The 18,245-nt window shown below is 36.0% G+C and overlaps 1 protein-coding gene across 5 annotated transcripts in view; it reads left to right on the top strand.

The window, feature by feature from the left end:
• The window catches only part of MetRS-m (Methionyl-tRNA synthetase, mitochondrial), a 392,083-nt gene that overhangs the window by 93,497 nt on the left and 280,341 nt on the right, over positions 1–18,245 (top strand). For all 5 annotated transcript variants that reach the window (XR_016550239.1, XM_090412031.1, XM_090412028.1 and 2 more), the window contains exon 4: positions 8,964–9,035. Coding sequence is in view for 4 of the 5 variants with exons in the window: in XM_090412031.1 (XP_090268157.1) it covers positions 8,964–9,035 (72 nt within the window). In the remaining variant the exon portion in view is untranslated. The remainder of the gene's footprint in view (positions 1–8,963; positions 9,036–18,245) is intronic.

Below are 18,245 nucleotides of genomic sequence, written 5' to 3' on the forward strand. Positions count from 1 at the left end.
TCATTGTACTCATTTGGCAATGCATGTCTTCCAGATCATCTGTAGAATTCCCTGGCTTGTTGCAGCAACCAGTTGTATATTTTGTCTTACTTGCATGTAAACATGACTTTGTCATACTTTCGTTACGTACTCCCCTGATCATTGAGTCTCCATACATAATTTTCTTCTTAACTTGTTTTTCTTGTTTGTTCAGTCATTCTTTATTATCCCTTTGGATCACCTGCTTCTTTCTTTTTCAGCCGTGGTTAACTCTTGCTGCTTCTGCAGTTTTTCAGTTTTATGCTTTGTCCTACAAAGGATAACATTTAAGTGCACTATTTCTTTATTAATCTATTTCATTTTCCTCTATTTCCACAGCCGCATGTTCTACATTAATAACATTATTTTCCATCTTACTGTCTGTATTTGTTGTGTTCTCATCACCTAACAAATACTCACTTTTGAAACACTTAATACATTCTCTCTCTCTCTCTCCAATTTCAGTTTCCTTCCACATCTTTAATTTTCTCGATGAATACATTTCACACACTGCACTGAATAACATCCCACAAATTCAAATCGCCGGACAACATAGTGTTAGATCTTGAATGATGGCTGTATCAAGAATAGAACTGCTCCATTCAAGATTTAACAAGAGAACAATATCAAGCAAAAGCACACTTGTATTCTTGGCAAAACAGACATAATATGTGAAGATGCAGATATTAACTTTGCTTAAAAAGGAATTAAAATATAAAAGAAGAGGTTGAATCTTAAATTAAAATGAAATCAAAGGAGGAAATAAATATTAAATTGTACTGTGTTTAAGGTTATTGTCTAAAATAGAGGGAATCTTAATTTGTCAAAAACATCAATGTTATAATATGCAATGTATAAAGTCGTGTATCATCATGCGAACGAAAGTTCAAAGGTTGCAGTTTGACCACCAAAGATGACGTAACAAGCGATGAGTAGGCATTCGTGGAGGGCACAAGAAATTCGCGTTCCCTGAAAAGAGCAATGCACGTACAGCAAGGAGGTGATGTCACTTGGTGACAGAAAATGGGAGGGTGTCGTAGACAAGTTTGGAGTGTGGAAAGAGGGTGCTATAATGGAGTTTAAAACAGATTCGTCGAGAGGAGACCTTTTTTGCTTCCTTTTATGTTTTTCTCCTGGTTCCTGTGGTGTTTCCCGGTCGCATGTGCCCTCCCCGTGGGTCCCCTTCTCGAAGTTCCCGAGCGGATCAGCATGCCTGATACCTGACCAGACGTGCGAAGACGGCAAAGCAGCAGCGTGTTTCTCGTTGCTGAGCGATGCGAATAGAAGAAAAACGAGGTGACGGAAGTGTTCGAGTTTTAGACCATCGGTGTGGATCTGTCTGATGAGAAAGCAGCAAAGGATTCCTTTGAAAGTAAATTGTGCTAGAAGCGGCAATGCAAAAAGTTCGTAAGCCCAAAAGAAACAAGTGACTAATTCGGGATGAGCACGTGACTCCCACGTGGCAGCAATCCATCGTACAGAGGGACAATCTATAACAAAGAACAGACAGAAGGATCGAGAAATCATCTAACAAGGTGGTAATGTACAAATCTTCCCTTTCTTTTTTGTGTTATCTATTTGTGATTATTATTATTATTATTATTATGGGTATCTCCATGGAGTCAGTAGACTCATTGCGGGAGACCCAAACTAGCAAAACAATATCTGTCATATCTCTTCTTGAATTCATTTACAGACGAAGAGCTCACAACTAAGTCAGGCAATGAATTCCACTCATTCACTACCCTCCAGGCAAAAAACTGTGTTCTGACACCTTTGTTAACCACACTCTTCTTTAATTTCCAGAGATGACCTCTTGTTCTTCCATCACTATCACACAGCTGAAACATTTCCCCTGCATCAATCCTATAAAAACTTTTCAGTAATTTGAATGTTTCTATCATATCCCCTCTTCTTCGCCTATCAACCAATCTCTGCAATCCACAAGCTCTCAATCTATCAATGTAGGGAGCATTTTTTATATCACTCACCAACTTGGTCACTCTTCTCTGAACCCTCTCCACATCTCCAAAGAATCCAGGTGACCAGACCTGAGCACAGTAATCCAAATGTGGAAGTATCAATGCTTTATAAAGGGGAATAATAACCTCTTTATCTCTGGATGTCAGTGTGTTCCTCAACAACCAAATAATCCTATGTGCAATCTTGGACACCTTAACAATGTGTCCCAACTTCATCTCCCTATCTACCAACACCCCTAAGTCCCTAGCCTCATCAATCTCTTGGAGTACCTTTCCATCGATGTGGTATACAGTTGGTAATCTTTTAATCCCAAAATACATGACTTTACACTTTTCCACATTGAACTGACATCCATTATCTTTTGTCCATTTTACCAGCTTATTTAAATCCTCCTGCAAACTTTCAACATCAGCTTGATTTTTTATTGCACTACACAACTTTGCATCATCAGCAAACAACTGAATATCTCCCTTTAAGCCATTTCCTATATCATTTATATACAAATTAAACAACATTGTCCCAAGCACAGAGCCCTGAGGCACACCACTAGTCACCTGCCTCATTCTGGACTCGGCTCCATACACCACCTTATGGTATCTCTCCCTGAGCCATTCTCCTATCCATATCACCAATTTAATATCCATTCCCATCTGCTCCAATTTGCATAACAGTGTTCTATGGGGTATCCTGTCAAAAGCCTTAGCAAAATCCAGAAGTACCACTGTGTAGCCAATTCCTTTGTCCAACTCAGATGTTATTCTATTATGAATAGTTAATAGATTTCTAAGGCAGGATCTGCCTTTAACAAAACCATGTTGACCTCTATAGAGTATCATATCCTGATCCACCCATTCTTGAATTTTGTCTTTAACCAACTTTTCCAATACTTTTACCATTACTCCTGAGATGGTGATTGGTCTGTAATTAACTACCGCAGTTTTAGAGCCACCCTTATGCAAAGGAACTACTTTGCCTAACTTCCACTCCCTAGGGACCATACCAGAGTTCAAACTTAAATTAAATATCCGAGTAAGAGGGGTTGACAATTCATTTGCACATTCACGCAACACCCGAGCTGATATTTCATCTAAGCCTACAGCAGTGTTTGCATTTAAATTTTGCAATATATTTAATACCTTTGATTCTTTAGCTTCAATTCTCACATTAGGTATTGCTACAGGTATAGAGATATCCTCATTTGGGTGATAGACTTTTGAAAAGTGATCACTCAGTAACTCGACTATTACATCTGATTTTGTCACCTCAATACCATTAGCACCCACTAAAGTTATCCTTCCGAAGTCATTCTTCCTCTTACTTGCCACATAGCAGAAGAACTCTTTGGGATCACCCTTGATCTCTTTGGCTAAGGTCTTCTCATAATCTGATTTAGCTTTTCTTACTATGCTGGTAACCTTCCTAACTTGAGCCTTGTACTGCTCGTGGGTGTCCTGATCGCCTTTCTCCTTGTAAATTCTCCATAACATTTTCTTTTTTTGCAGATCAAGCTTGATACTACTGCTCATCCATCTAATGCCTGCCTTGTTTGACCTCCTGACCATGGGGACACAATCTGATATTGCTTTCCTCAGATACCCACTGATTTTATCCCAAGCACTGCTAACATCTTTCCCTTGCAATATGTTCTGCCATGGGATGACTGCAAGCTCACTCCGAAGCTTGTTATAATTGCCTAACCTGACAATACGGAACTACATACGGATATATAGTTCCGTACATATCCCTTCTTAACAGAAAAATCCACAGATTTTGCAATCTCCCAAGTCAATACCACATGATCGCTTTCACCAATTGGAGATAACAAGGACACCTTACTTATGCATATAACCTCTGAACCAATAACCAGGTCCAACACTCTCACACCATGTGTCCCTTCAGTTATGTGCTGTTTCAAGTAATTATCTCATAGAAGATGTATGAACTCCATTTCCTTTTTGCTACGTGATATTTCCTCCTTCCAATTGATATCACCATAATTAAAATCCCCCATAATAATCACTAAGCCATCACTCATTGCAGTAATTTGCTGATGCATGAATTCAATATCTTCCCCTGTACTCCCTAGCCTATAGCAGCATCCAACTGTATATTTGGTTGCATTGGTCACTGTTTCACACCAGACTGCCTCAAATGAACTCTCATTCACATGTCTAACATCTTGATATACTACTTTCTTTGGCTGCAACACATCAGCTATCATCAACAGTACTTCTCCTCCTGTTCTATGTTCTCTATCCTCCCTGAAAATACTGTATCCATCACATTCAATTCCAGTGACCACATCTTCTGCTGACAGCCAAGTTTCACTAATGCCTACAACTTTTGGTGAGATTTCACTAACTAATGCCAAAAATTCTTCTCTCTTATTTCGAATGCTTCTACCATTGGTATACAAAAATTGCAGATTCCCTCTAGATCTTGTACCGGCTTTAGAACTGATATATAAGTCACTAACTTCCGTAGTCCTATGCTGATTTTTATCCCCTCTCTTCTGCAATTTATTCTGCATATAAGGATCAATAAATATACAACCAGTGCTAAAGTTTCTCTCTCTTATACCTTTTCAATATGAGTTTCCCTGCCCAATAACTTCAACTTGTTCAGAAAACAATAACCTCTTCAATCGCTTATGTCCTTCCATGTTAAGATGCAGTCCATCTCTAGCATACAACTGCCTTTTTCCTTCAAACACACTCCAAACATCAACAAATTCCAGACCTCTTTTTTTGCACATTCTTGCCATCATATCATTCATTATCATTGCTCGTCTACTTACTTGTAATTGTCAAAACAAGGCAGCACACACACTATCCTCCCATTGACACTTTTCTTCTTCACAGTATCTAATAATGTTCTTAAATCTTTTCCTACCCGATTTATACTACCTCTCAGGTCATTCGTACCCACCATAACTATCATCTTGTCTGCTTCATGCCCTCTCTTTATTGCTAAAGCCACTCTTTCTTTTGTCCCATCAGCCAAGCACTGCTCATGCATACCACTCTCCATACCCTTAATCATAGAATCACCATATATCTTACCACTCTTAACTTCGTTCAAGTCCACACTCATGGACTCATTCTCTACGCTATTCAGCATGACTCTCCCAGCTTTGTTACTCAACGCTCTGTTACTTACCTCCCCACTCTCACTACATCTCGTTTCTTCTAGGCCACTTGTGGTTTTATTTTGTTGACTCCCAATCACTCCTATACTATTTATTACTGCATCATTCACCAAAGACTCACCCATATGTAATCCTGTTCTAGTTACTTCAGCTAAAGTAATCTCTATAGTCCTAATTTCTCTGTTTAACACATTAAGCTCAGCTTTAACTTCCAGTATCTCCTTACCGAGCACTTCCACTTCCTCATGAAGAAGATGAAGGTCAACTAAGATGAAAAGCCAAACGGCTATTTTTCTGGCGAGGTTGATGTCAGCGTATCCAAGCGCTTGGATACACTGACAGTTCATCGGCAAAGAAATGTTACAGATCGTATTTTTTGATCGTAGTTTCGCATACTCGCTGAAAAACAATAAGGGATTTTTATCTCCTTAACTTATAAGATGAAGGTCATTTTTCATTTTCATAATCTCCCGCCGAAGTTCTTCCGCTACGGTCCCTATGTCAGCTTCCATTCCTAAACGCTCCAGCCTATCCCGACACTTCTCACATACGTCGACATTTTCGTTCTTCTCATTTAGCCAGACCGACCACAGATCCTTTACATTTTTCGGCGCATACATGTAGCAGTTTCCGCAACGCATCCATTGCGAAAAATCTAACGCTGAGCCAGCCTTTCATGTAGAAGTAGAAGTCCTGCACGCCGCTGACATACGTTTCTTGTTGGACGCCATCTTTACACTTTGAAATAGTGAAACAAAAGGCAGTGAAAACACAATATATACAACACAGTTCCAAAGAATAACACCACTGAAGGACACTTTGTTACACCTGATATCTTGAGAATGTAGAATTCTCAGCTATCATGGTGTAACATGAAGAATAAATAAATTAAAAACCCTGCATAAAAGATAATAGATGAATTATTTAAAAGAAGAAGAAATATTCTTGCATCCAATAAAATATATAAAATATAAAGGTGTTTGTTGAACTAACTATAAAAAAAAAAAAAAAAAGGAAGAATATATTAATGTTCTGATATGATACAAGAGAGAAAATTTAACTAAATAAGACAAAAAAGGATTAGTCATAAGAGATGGTATGTGAGAGGCTAGAGATTAAAATATTAAGTAAATTCATAGAGAAATTTTGGAAAGGGGATTAAGTTAGAGGCTAGCAAAAAAAGAGAAACAATAGACTATCTCTCAGGGCCGATTCCCGGATTAAGACATCGTTATGGGCTTGCCGACCATAGAATGTTTGGCAGAAAAACGCCACCCTAATTGGTCGGTGAAGTAAAATCAAGTAGGGGGCGGAGAAAAGAAGTTAAGGAAGGTGCCATTAGGAGAGCAAGAGGCTTTTTTAGGCTTTTAGACCTTTTTGGCTTTTGGTTTTTTGGTTCTGTTCCAGGAGAGTTCTTCGCGAGCTCCTTCGTATGGGTTTCACAGTGTTTTCCTGAGTGGTGAGATTGGAGTTATATTTCCGTCGTCACAACACGGAAACAAAAGTGAGCGGAATTTCGGTTCTGTATTTCCTATGTAAGAAGCGAAGAATGCCATATAGTCGAGGAAAAGAAAGCATATTCTTTGTGTTTCAACTTCAGTGACAACCACGAAAAAGGGAAAGCTGTAAAGAAATCGATATCCATGTCGTGAGTTGCACAGCTGTTATTTAGACGATTCAAAGTGTGTCCTGAATAACGAAAGGTAAGGACTGCGTAGGCATAGTTCAATTCAAAAGGGAACATAGGAGAAGCAGATTATCAGAGAGGTTATACCAAGATACTTCAATCAGAAAAAGATAGAGGTCCATATGGAAAACTCAGGAAAGAAAGGTACTGTAAATTATATCTCGTGTTAACTAAGATTCGTCTGTATTAGTTATCATTATTCGAATACTGAACTGTTGAAGTGACCAAGAAGATAATACTAGGATGTTAGTATCTGAACAGAATATATTGAAAGTAAGCTGGCTAGTGTTAATGTTATATGAGTAATTAAGTGTCCTGAGAATTTTGCATGTCTATTATATTGTATAAGAAAATTTAAATGTCATAGTTATGTGTTAGTGCAGTAAATGGTTTAGTTAAGCTACTTAAGTTTGGATAGTTAAATAGTGTGAATTAATCTTATATGTCCATGTCATATGAAGTTATGTGTTGAATGTGTATGGCGGCATGATCGTAATACCCATTATAGGATCATAGCTTAATTATTTATGATAAGCTAATGTCAGTTTGTAAATATTTAGTATAGCATTGAATTGAGTAATAACTAAAATTTGAATTGTACCATGTTAAGGAATTTAATAAACTTTTTGTCCAATGATAAAACAGTTGTCTGAAATTGCTGTCCAATGCACCACTTGAAAAATTACGAACCTAATCATGCGGGAAATTAATGTGTTAAGAAACGAGATAAAGTGTCACGACTGCAACATTGTTTCACTTTCAGACATATTTTAGTTCTTTCTCCTTGTTTTTGTATATAATATCTCAAACTAAATATCCCAAAAGGCACAGTATAATACAAATATTAGGGGTACTAAAGGGAGAAATAACTTGAGTATTAGTAAATTTTTTGGTGATATCTCGTGCATAGATAATAGTAGAACATAGATGAGAGGAAATTACTAGTTAGAATAAAAATCATAAAATGGGACACAACAACTTGTATCTAACTGATGTACAACTGCAACACAATTTGTGACAAAAAACCACACTATATTTAACTTTAAAAACACGTTTTCTAGACTAGCTAAACACGACCGCTACATTTACCAAGGACACTAGCGCCACCCAGGAAGTGATGAAGGTGTAAAATGGAGAAAGAGTTTAGAAGAGAAGAGAGAGAGATTTTTGAGACAGTTTCCTGTGTTATGTTAATCGAATGGGACTGGTAGTCTACGTTCATAAGTTGTCTAGACCAAGTTAATGTGTATGGGTCGTTAGTAGCAGTAATCTAGTTTAATACCGACATCCATGTTCGTGATATAGATGAACATAAGATTCTCATGAGTGTGTTTGAATAGCCTGTCTGTTTGATTATTATTACCCTGCTTTACTTGTATTTTAGTATTAACGTTGATTTGCTTGATTATATGTGTTGTTTAAATTGTAATGTTCTTAGATAAATAATGAATGTGTTTTCCCATGTATAGCTGAGTTTGTCTGAGTAAGAGATTGAATTTTACCACTCATGAAAATATCGAACCTATGTCTAGAGGAAAAAAGGGGAATTTAAGATTCTCAAGGCCATGACTGTATACTGAGAACTCAATCTAGCTAACTACTTAATATATATAAGATATTGCTTGAATTCTGGGAAAGTTTCTTCAGATAAGAATTCCTATCCTAGAGTTCTGACTGGCGCAGCATAAACAAATAAATTTTGTCAGAGCTCGAAGAGAGAAACGGCCCCAGAAAGTCAGTTTAGAAGCCAGATCTCAGTAGGCACAAGGAGAACAATAGAAATAAAATATTTAAGAAAACAATGACGTAACAATAGTCTTTGTTGCTGCCATTGTTTGTTACATTGGTGCCATGCCAACGATATCACAATAAATATCACAGTAAAAATGTTATAAAGATACTAAATACTCCAAAAATCTACACTAATACACTAATTTTGGGAGGAAAAAATGCAATGAAACAGATAAAAATCACTAATTTTACACGAATGCAAAATTACTCGACCACTCACAATATAACTTTGAAAAGGGATAATCTTGCACTGTTGATATTGATTTAAATTAAATAGAAAATAAGTAAAGAATGAGTTTTTATACATTTTTTGTTGTTTTTTCTTTTCTTTCCTAGATTTATCAGGCAGCAAAGTTGGCAGGTGTTGATCCTTACAGTTTCAGTAACAGCATATCTCATCAGTTTAAGGTTAATGTTTCTGTTTCCTTACATCCTAAAACACACACACACACACACACACACACACACACACACACACACACACACACACACACACACACACACACACACACACACACACACACACGATATAATTGATTTACTCAACTGAGAGACATATTTGTGAAACAGATTAAATGACTATAAGCCAAGAAGTAAAAATTAGGAACACTATCTTAATTTAAATAAACTGCAAAACTTTTTTTTGATTTGTTTGTTTCATCTTCTTAGACGACTTCTTCAGGTGCATAAAATGAGGGAACTATCAACAATGTATAGTACAGATCTTTAACGTATAGATTTTCTCTCGCAGTTTGTTGTAGTTCCTTCATGTTATGCAATGTGAGTAGACGAAAATAGTTGTGCACTTTATTTAAATTAAAATAGTGTTTCTAATTTTTATCTCTCAGCTTATACTCATTTAATCCATTTCAAATATATTGCTTTTATTAAGTTCTTCACAAGATTCTAGTAATATAATTTTATATCAGTCATTCAGTATATTAAAACAAAACAAAAACAGTTTAATCATCATGTAACGTGAAATTGAGCAGTTCCTTCATATTTTTGACTTTTTATGCAGTTCTGTGGGCTAAGTATTGTTTTCTCTATTTTTATTAAATTTATATATTTATATTAACATAGTCTGGAAACTCAGCTCTAGAGACCAGGCTTGGAACAAGTCACTTCAGGCCTCCGATGAGTGAGGCAGTGGTTTCACACCAAGCTGTGAAATTCATCTGCTACCTTCACAAATATTCCTGCTCCTGGTGGGATTTGAATCTACATACTTTTGGTTGGAGAGCATGTACACTAACCATTCGACCAACCAGACCAGCTTAAATAATGTGCCTGCAGCACCCAGGATTCCTCGGTGGTCACCCTCCCAAGTACTAATTGGGGCTGTTTAAATTCAGTGATCAGATGAGAACTAGTATCATCTATCAAAGAGATAGATGATACTCAGTTCTCTGCGCTTCATGAGTATCATCTATCTCTTTGTTTATTTTGTTTTCCTAATTGAAGTGGCTAGAATGGATAGCAAAATTAGAGAGATCAATGGTGTTGGAAGAGTACTAAAATTTTTAATTAATGATGAGGAATCAAATAAGGGATATTGATGAACTGAGAAGTAATGTCATAACTGACCATGATATCAGTATTAAAACTAAATCTTGAATTAATGATTTGAAATGAGTACAATTTTTAAAAGAAGAAGTGGTATTGCCAATAAGGGGATTAAAGATTTTGCTGAATGCTTTGCTAATCTGTAGGAAGAAGAGGTGACTAGCATATTCTAAGGGTCTAAAAGTGTTATCAGATTTGTGAATTTTAGATAATCCATATATCTGGGGAAGGAAAACTAAAAAGTTTAAAGTTTGTTATTAATTCAGGAGGCCAAGAAGTTACATTTTTAAGTAATTTTTTTTTTTCCCTTCTTGGGTAGTTGTTAGAATCGTAATCTAAAAGCTTCTGTGTAGTATCATCTCTAAGCAAGATGTTTATGTTATGTGGTATTCATTAGTATTAATGAATGCTATGGCATTCATTAATACTGATGAATACCACATAACTTATTCCTTATCTGCTGTTATAAAGACATTCTTTAAATATCTTTTTGTGATCTCTATAGGGCTGAAAGCTGGAGATTTCTTTTAGGAGGTAACGCTCGCATAAGGATGTTACCAGTGGCAAGTTATAGATGCTGCTCTCTCTCTATGTTCACTGGGCAACTACAGATGCCGTATGGTCACTCCGATGCTCGATGATGTTTCACACCAGGCCTCGCCATTTAGTCCTGTTGTTTGCTTTTCTGGCAGCCTCAACTCTCTGAAGATCAGTCACTCCACACATGCCATCCATCCATCTCATTGATGGTCTACCCCTGCCTCTTTTTCCAGAAACTTTACCTTCTATTACTGTTCTGAGAAGTCCTCCTTCCATCCTTTCTGTGTGTCCAAAATATTTTAACTTTCTTCTTTCAATATCCTTAAGGAGCCTTAAAGTTCTACTAATCTTTTCTAACACCCATTCATTTGTACGCCTTTCAGTATATGATATCCTCAACAGCCTTCTGTAACACCACATCTCAAAAGCAGATATCCATTTCTTATCTGACTTCTTTAGGTTCCAAGTCTTGCATCTATAAGTAGCAGTTGGAAAAACAACTGCATCTAAAATCCTCAACTTTGTTCCGATGGAGATAGATCCATCCTTCCAGATTTTAGACAGGTCTTTGACTGTTGTTTTAGCCATTCCTAACCTTTTTCTGACATCTTCTGAACAGCAGTTCTTCACATTAATAATGGATCCCAGGTACTCAAACTTGCTGACTTCCTCAATTCTTTCTCCATTAAGATACACTTGTTTCTCAAGAGCTTCACTGTTTGTTTTTCCTTTGAGAACCATGATCTTTGTCTTGCTAGAATCAAGTTGAAATCCTCTGTTATTATTGATCTTGTTAACTTTGTCAAGAATTAGTCGAAATAGATGCTGCATTCTGTGTTTAATGTATCCATGAAGTCTAACATAGGAATATAATGAGATGCTATAGCAAAGTTGTGGCCCAAAATAAGGGTACTGATGGTTGATATATCAAATCTTTTGGCAGAAGGTTTGGTGACAATTCGAGGAGGCTGAATCTGCAGCTGAGAATTAAAACCTGTAGAGACTGTTAAATTTCTTTGTACTATTCCTGAAATACTTCATCTTCCTAAAGATCTCCATATCTGCAAGCATGCTTGGCTTTTCTGTAAAAATAGAAAAGCAAGCCCTTTATCGCCTTTGCTGCAATCAACACAATACTTGAGGTAGAAAAAGCCATCAAAAACTTGAAATGTGGAAAGGCAGCTGGTAGATGATATTTGACCAGAAATGCTTAAATATGGAGGTATATAAGTTTTGCAGTGGCTACACTGCATAATTCCAAGGACCTGGTTAGAATGTCGAATTCCCAATGATTGGAGTAGAGCTGTCATAGTACCCATCTATAAAAAAAGGGAATAAAACTGAATGTGAGAATTACAGAATTAGAATAAGCATTTCTGGTCGAATATATCATCTACCAGTTGCCCTTCCACATTTCAAGTTTTTGATGGTGTTTTCTACCTCAGTACTTATATTGTGGTAGAAAAATATCTGGATCTGTGTTTTGTGTGGCAAAAGTATTTGCCACACAAATACCTGTGTATTTGTGGGGCATATAAAATGTGTTAAAAAATCTGGAAAAAAGAAAAAGAGCAGTTTGAAAACCGTAACGGATGTTAAAAGGGACGAAAGTGAGGCGAGAGTGGCGGAAAGAAACGAAATTGAGAGAACTAATGAAACTAGAAATGGCGTGACGCAAGTGAAAAAAATTGAAAGAATAAATGATAGCAAAAAAGAATGAATGATGGCGAAAGTTGGATGCATGTTGGACTGAAAGTACTGAAACAAAGAAAGATGAATGAGAGTAAAAGTGAGAAGAATGATAGCGAAAGTTGGACGCATGTTAGTCCGAAAGTACGGAAACAAAGAAAGATAAATGAGAGTGAAAGTGAGAAGAATGATAGTGAAAGTTGGATGTATGTTGGACCGAAGTACGGAAACAAAGAAGGATGAATGAGAGGGAAAGTGAGAAGGGGGTCGAGAGTTAGAAAGTTAGAAAGATTTAATGATAGAGAGAATGTGTCTGATAGAGAGGATCTGGTACTTATCTAATTCCTCAGCTAGCTCCATTTCTTTGCCATTCAGGCTTCTTATGTTGATAGTACCGATCTTTAACTCTGGTGATGTTGAGTTGGGGTGTTTTTTCAGATTTGTTCTTTGATGTGACCTTTGAACTTTAAATTGCTATCCACCAATACACCAAGATCCCTTGCCTCTTCAGTTTCTTGTAGCATAGCCCCACTAATATAATATGCTGCTGGAACTCTAATCACGCCAAAGTGCATAACTTCACACTTACTAACATTAAATTGACAGCCATTTTCGTTTGCCCAAATTTCCAGTCTATTCAAATCATTTTGTAATTACTGAATGTCAAGAGCATCTGGGATTGGCCTGCCTATCTTCGTATCATTGGCAAACAATTGCACATCTGATGTTAGATCCTGCTCAATGTAATTAATGTATAATAGCAGAAAAAACATTTCTAATTAGATCTCTTACATTTTTCTCTGTATTCTTTTAGGGCATCTGCCAGCTTTTTTGCTATGAATTTTTGGTATGCTTTCTTCTTTTCCTGGACCGCTTCTTTAACTTGTGAACACCTTGTATCCCTAGATGAATCAGTCAATGTTTTCAGATATTGCTACTGAGACTTCAAGTTTTGGTTCTTGTTTTCAAACTATTTCATTTTTTCTTAAATAATGTTTGTATAGTGAGTTTGCTGTTCATCTGTGAGAGCTGCTTGTCTTTAACTCTTTTTAACAAATATCTTACATTCTGTTGTGATGTTCATTTTTATCTACTTAAAACTAAGTGATTATCACTTGCAGTTTCAAATCATCTGTATACTATTGTATTCTGAATTAGCATGAAGATATCACTATCAACAATAACATTATCAATGAGACTTTTTTTATTTCTTGTGTCTTCTCTGCACATGAATTTGTGCACATCTTTATGTAGGACCATGGTGCTAGTAATGATGAGTTCATATCTTGAGCAGAAATCCAGCACGTATTCTCCATTATTATTAGCTTTGCTCCTTTCTTCATATTTATCCAAAACATTTGTATATTTTTGTGGGGTTCATTTCCTATTTTGCTGTTTCAATTTCCATCAAGGATCACAGGAGAGATCACAGTTGCAGGGAATTGATAAACTCCATGAAGAGACATAATTGAGTGTTTGTCTTTAGGAGAAGGAAAATGGGAAGATAATTTGTTAATAGGTGAATACATAGCTGTTAACTAATATTTCTTCAGAATTCTTGAAATAGGTTCTGAAATCCTGGAGATGTATGGAGTTGGAACTCGACGTATTGAATCTTTGTTGTTTAGTGGTGGATTATAAGAATCGAGAAGATGTTGTGTACTCTTTTCGGAAAAGCCATTAAGTTTCATGTGTTGTTGGATAATAGAAAATTAGAAGTAGAACAATTAGTTTTGGCTCTTCTGATTAGACATTTTATGATTCTTGTTTTTTGACAAGGATGATGGGAATTCTTGAGATCTTGATGATCTCAAGAATTCTGAAGAAATATGAGTTAACAGCTACGTATTCACCTATTAACAAATTATTTTCCCATTTTCCTTCTCCTAAAGACAAATGCTCAACTATGTCTGTTCCTGGAGTTTATCAAATCCCCTGCAACTGTGATCTCTCCTATTTTGGACAAACTGGACGCTCTCTTGAAAAAAGAATCCAAGAACATCATTCCTCCATTCATCACAACAAACATGAAAAATCTGGATTGGCTCAGCATGGAATTGAAACTAACCACAACATCCTTTGGTCAAAAACTCACCTCTTACATAGATCCCGCTATAAATTTGAACGTTTATTGAAAGAAAGCATAGAGGCATTACTCCATCATCCTAACCTGAATTGGAATGACTGTCTATCTGTATCAAAAATCTGGGAAAGTCTAATCAGGATAACTCATTAATTCATATTAATTTTGTTATTTAATATTATTAATTAATATCTTTATTTCAATCATGTCTCTGCTTAATAATATTCCCTTTAATACTTAGTAATATAACATCACGCGGCTTGTTCTATTTTTAAATGATCTATTGTTAGTATTCCACCTTGTATTTTTTAAAAACTGTTCTTGTAGTGCCACTGAAGATGGTCTGCAGTTTTCAGACCGAAATATTTGGCTAATTAAATATTTTTCTTGTGTTTACGTGCTTATATTATTTAATCTTAATGTCACAAGTATCTTTAAAATATCAAATGTATGTACTAATCCAAATATAATGGGATAGACTGGAAGGATACATTAAAGCCATATTACAGTGTATTACAGTAGATATTAGGAATCATAATGGATACCTAAGCACCCATTGCAATTCCTAATATCTGTGTGGGTGGGTGTATGATATATATATATATATATATATATATATATATATGCATATATATATATGCATGCACATACATACACAGATATTAGGAATCGATTAGGAATAGATATTATCGACAATTTTTGTCCAAGTTATGGTGTTATTTGTCAGGACTCCAATCATTATTTTGATCTTCTATAGCAGGGGTTCCCAACCTGGGGTACCTGTACTCCCAGGGGGTACGTTATTATGCTATTAATATATTCCAAAAATAGTTCTGTTATCAACATTTCTGGGCTATTCCATGTTGGTACTGTCTGTCAGCCACACCAGCAACATTTCAGGTCTCTTTTCTGACACGGACACAGTGAGGTTGCATAGACTTTTTTCTCATTGCTGGGTCCGATAACTCAAAATGCCCAGTTAAGATTCAAGATAACTAGTGAAATTGCCAGATCAGCGCTCCCTCGAGGCTCGCCTCCACGGCATCTGCACCTCCTGCGCATGCATGTGACGTACTGTATGGTACACACTCCAACTGCTTCATTTTGACATGCTCACAGTACACACGTTTTAGTGATAAACATAGGTTAGCTAAATTAATTTTGCCGACTTCACTTTTGCTGACTAAATTTTAATCTAATCGTAAGTAGCTTATAGTTTATTTTTAGCCTATTCTAAAAATGAAAGGATAGATCAAGATTTAAATACATTAAAATATTATTTATTGTTTAGCTTATTTTTAAAATGAAAGGTTAAATTAGGATTTATATACAAAAAAATATTATTTTTGCAGACCCAAGGAATGACCATGCCAAAGAAAGATTGCTACCAAAATTCATATGTGCAATATGGTTTTACTTTTGTGCTTGACAAAGAATGTGTGCAAAAACCACAGTACTTCATTTGCTCCAAGATATTCATCAATGGTAGTATGAGGCATCAAAATTGAGAGAGCGTCTTCAGAATATTCATCCCGAACATTCTAATGAGTCAGAGTCCTCATTTAGAATAAAATGAGCACGATTTGGTAAGAATATCACACTTCATGACCATGGATTTATTTCCCCGAAGAAGCCAGCACTGGAGGCCAGTTATCACGTTGCATTGAGGGTCGCCAAAGAAAAGAAACCACATAGTGAAGCCGTGTGCTATTGACATGGTTGAGTTGATGTGTGGTAAAGAAGCAAAAGAGAAAATTGCACAAATACCATTATCAAATAATACAATTTGTGATCGGATTCGAGAAATGTCAGAAGACGTGTACAGGTAGTGGAGGAAATCCAGAAAAGTCCGGCAAGAATTAGTTTACTGTTGGATGAGTCAGTTGATGCCTCTAACTGTGCACAGCTTCTTGTTTTTACTAGATATATATATATATATATATCAGAATGAAATAAAAGAGGAATTTCTTTTTTGTAAACCCTTGAAAGAAACAACAAAGGCAGTGCACATTATGAATTTGGTGAATGATTTTTTTGATTCAAATGGCCTTTCATGGAAATTAGTAGAATCTATTTGTACTGACGGTTCTCCCGCTATGTTGGGGAATAAATTAGGTTTCGCTGCTTTAGTTAAAGAAATCAACCCAAATATTTTTACAAGCCATTGCATCCTTCACTGGTATGCTTTAGCATCTAAAACACTTCCACATAATTTGAAAGCCGTTTTGGATGTTGTTGTTCAAGTTATGAATTTTATCTAAGCAAAAGCATTGAATCACCATGTGTTTAAATTGGTTGGAACGGATCATATCGTACTGTTGCTTCATACAGAAGTACGATGGTTATCCAGAGGAAATGTTTTGGGAAGGGTTTTTGAACTTAGAAATTTAATTGAAATTTTTTTAGTCGAAAAAGAATCTGCTTTTGCTTCATATTTCAAAGATCCAAACTTTGAGATTTCTCTGGCTTATCTTTCTGATCTATTTGGAATTCTTAATTCTGTGAACATTTTGCTGCAAGGTACAGATGTCCTCGCGGAGACTGAAGAAAAGATACAGTCGTTTCGAGAAAAATTGACTCTCTGGGGAAGAAGGGTGGAGTTAGGTAACTTTGCCAATTTCAAATCTTTTGATGAAATCACTTCAGATCTGGCATATGAACTAAAACAGGAAGTTCGTGATAGCATTATATTGCATTTAAAAACTTTGAAAGAGGCACTTGCAAGAATAATTCCTCCTGACCAAATGAATGAAGTCTGGATACGTAACCCTTTTCATATTGATTTAGAAAAAATCTGTGACAACGACCCAGTGAAAGACTAGCTAATTGATCTCTGCAATAACAAGAAACTCCGAATTGAATTCCAATCAATGAAGTCACAAAATTTTTGGTGTACACTTGGAGAAGCGTATCCCGTTATCACCAAACATGCTTACATGGCTATAATTCCATTTATAACAACTTATTTGTGTGAATCCCAATTCTCAGTTCTGTTTTCAATCAAGTCCAAAACAAGAAACAAACTAGAGCCTGAACATGATATGTGGGTATCTATTTCAAAAAGTGTACCAAGAATAAAACTGTTGATGGATAAGAAACAGAATCAATGGTCTCACTAGTCGATTTTACTGCAGTTTAATAAAGATTTTACAATTTTATGATAATGTAATTGATTTATTTACTGAATAAAGCTTTTATGAAAACTTAATTACTGTTTATTTCTTATATTCTTTGAATCTGTATGGTAAACTTAAGAATTTATTTCTTATTATAATGAATAGGGGTACCGGATAATTTACTAAAAGCCAAGGGGGAAGGGTATGGGACCAAAAAGGTTGGGAACCCCTGTTCTATGGCATCAATCAGTATTCAGAAGAGGTCAAAGGACTAGAGATCATATATCTAACATCAGACAAATAATTGAAAAAGTAAGGGAATTCAACTTAAGCCTTGGAGATCCCACCTCATGCAGTCAAAGGCCTTGGAGTAATCTATAAAGCATAGATAACTCCAAGGCCTTTGACTACATGAGGTGAGATATCATGCAAAAATCAGGAATACAAACCAATCTAATAACAATCATGAAGAACTTATATCAAGGAAATCAAGCAACAGTAAGAATTGAAAACTCATTGTCCCCATTCCAATTTAAAAAAGGATCAAGACAAGGATGCATATTCTCACCATTACTATTCAACCTTTACAGCGAAACTATAATGAAAAGATCTCTAGAAAAGTGG

This window comes from Typopeltis vanoorti, chromosome 22, assembly GCF_054136105.1.
Source record: "Typopeltis vanoorti isolate ZY-2024b chromosome 22, IOZ_Tvanoo_1.0, whole genome shotgun sequence".
Taxonomy (NCBI): Eukaryota; Metazoa; Arthropoda; class Arachnida; order Uropygi; family Thelyphonidae; genus Typopeltis; species Typopeltis vanoorti.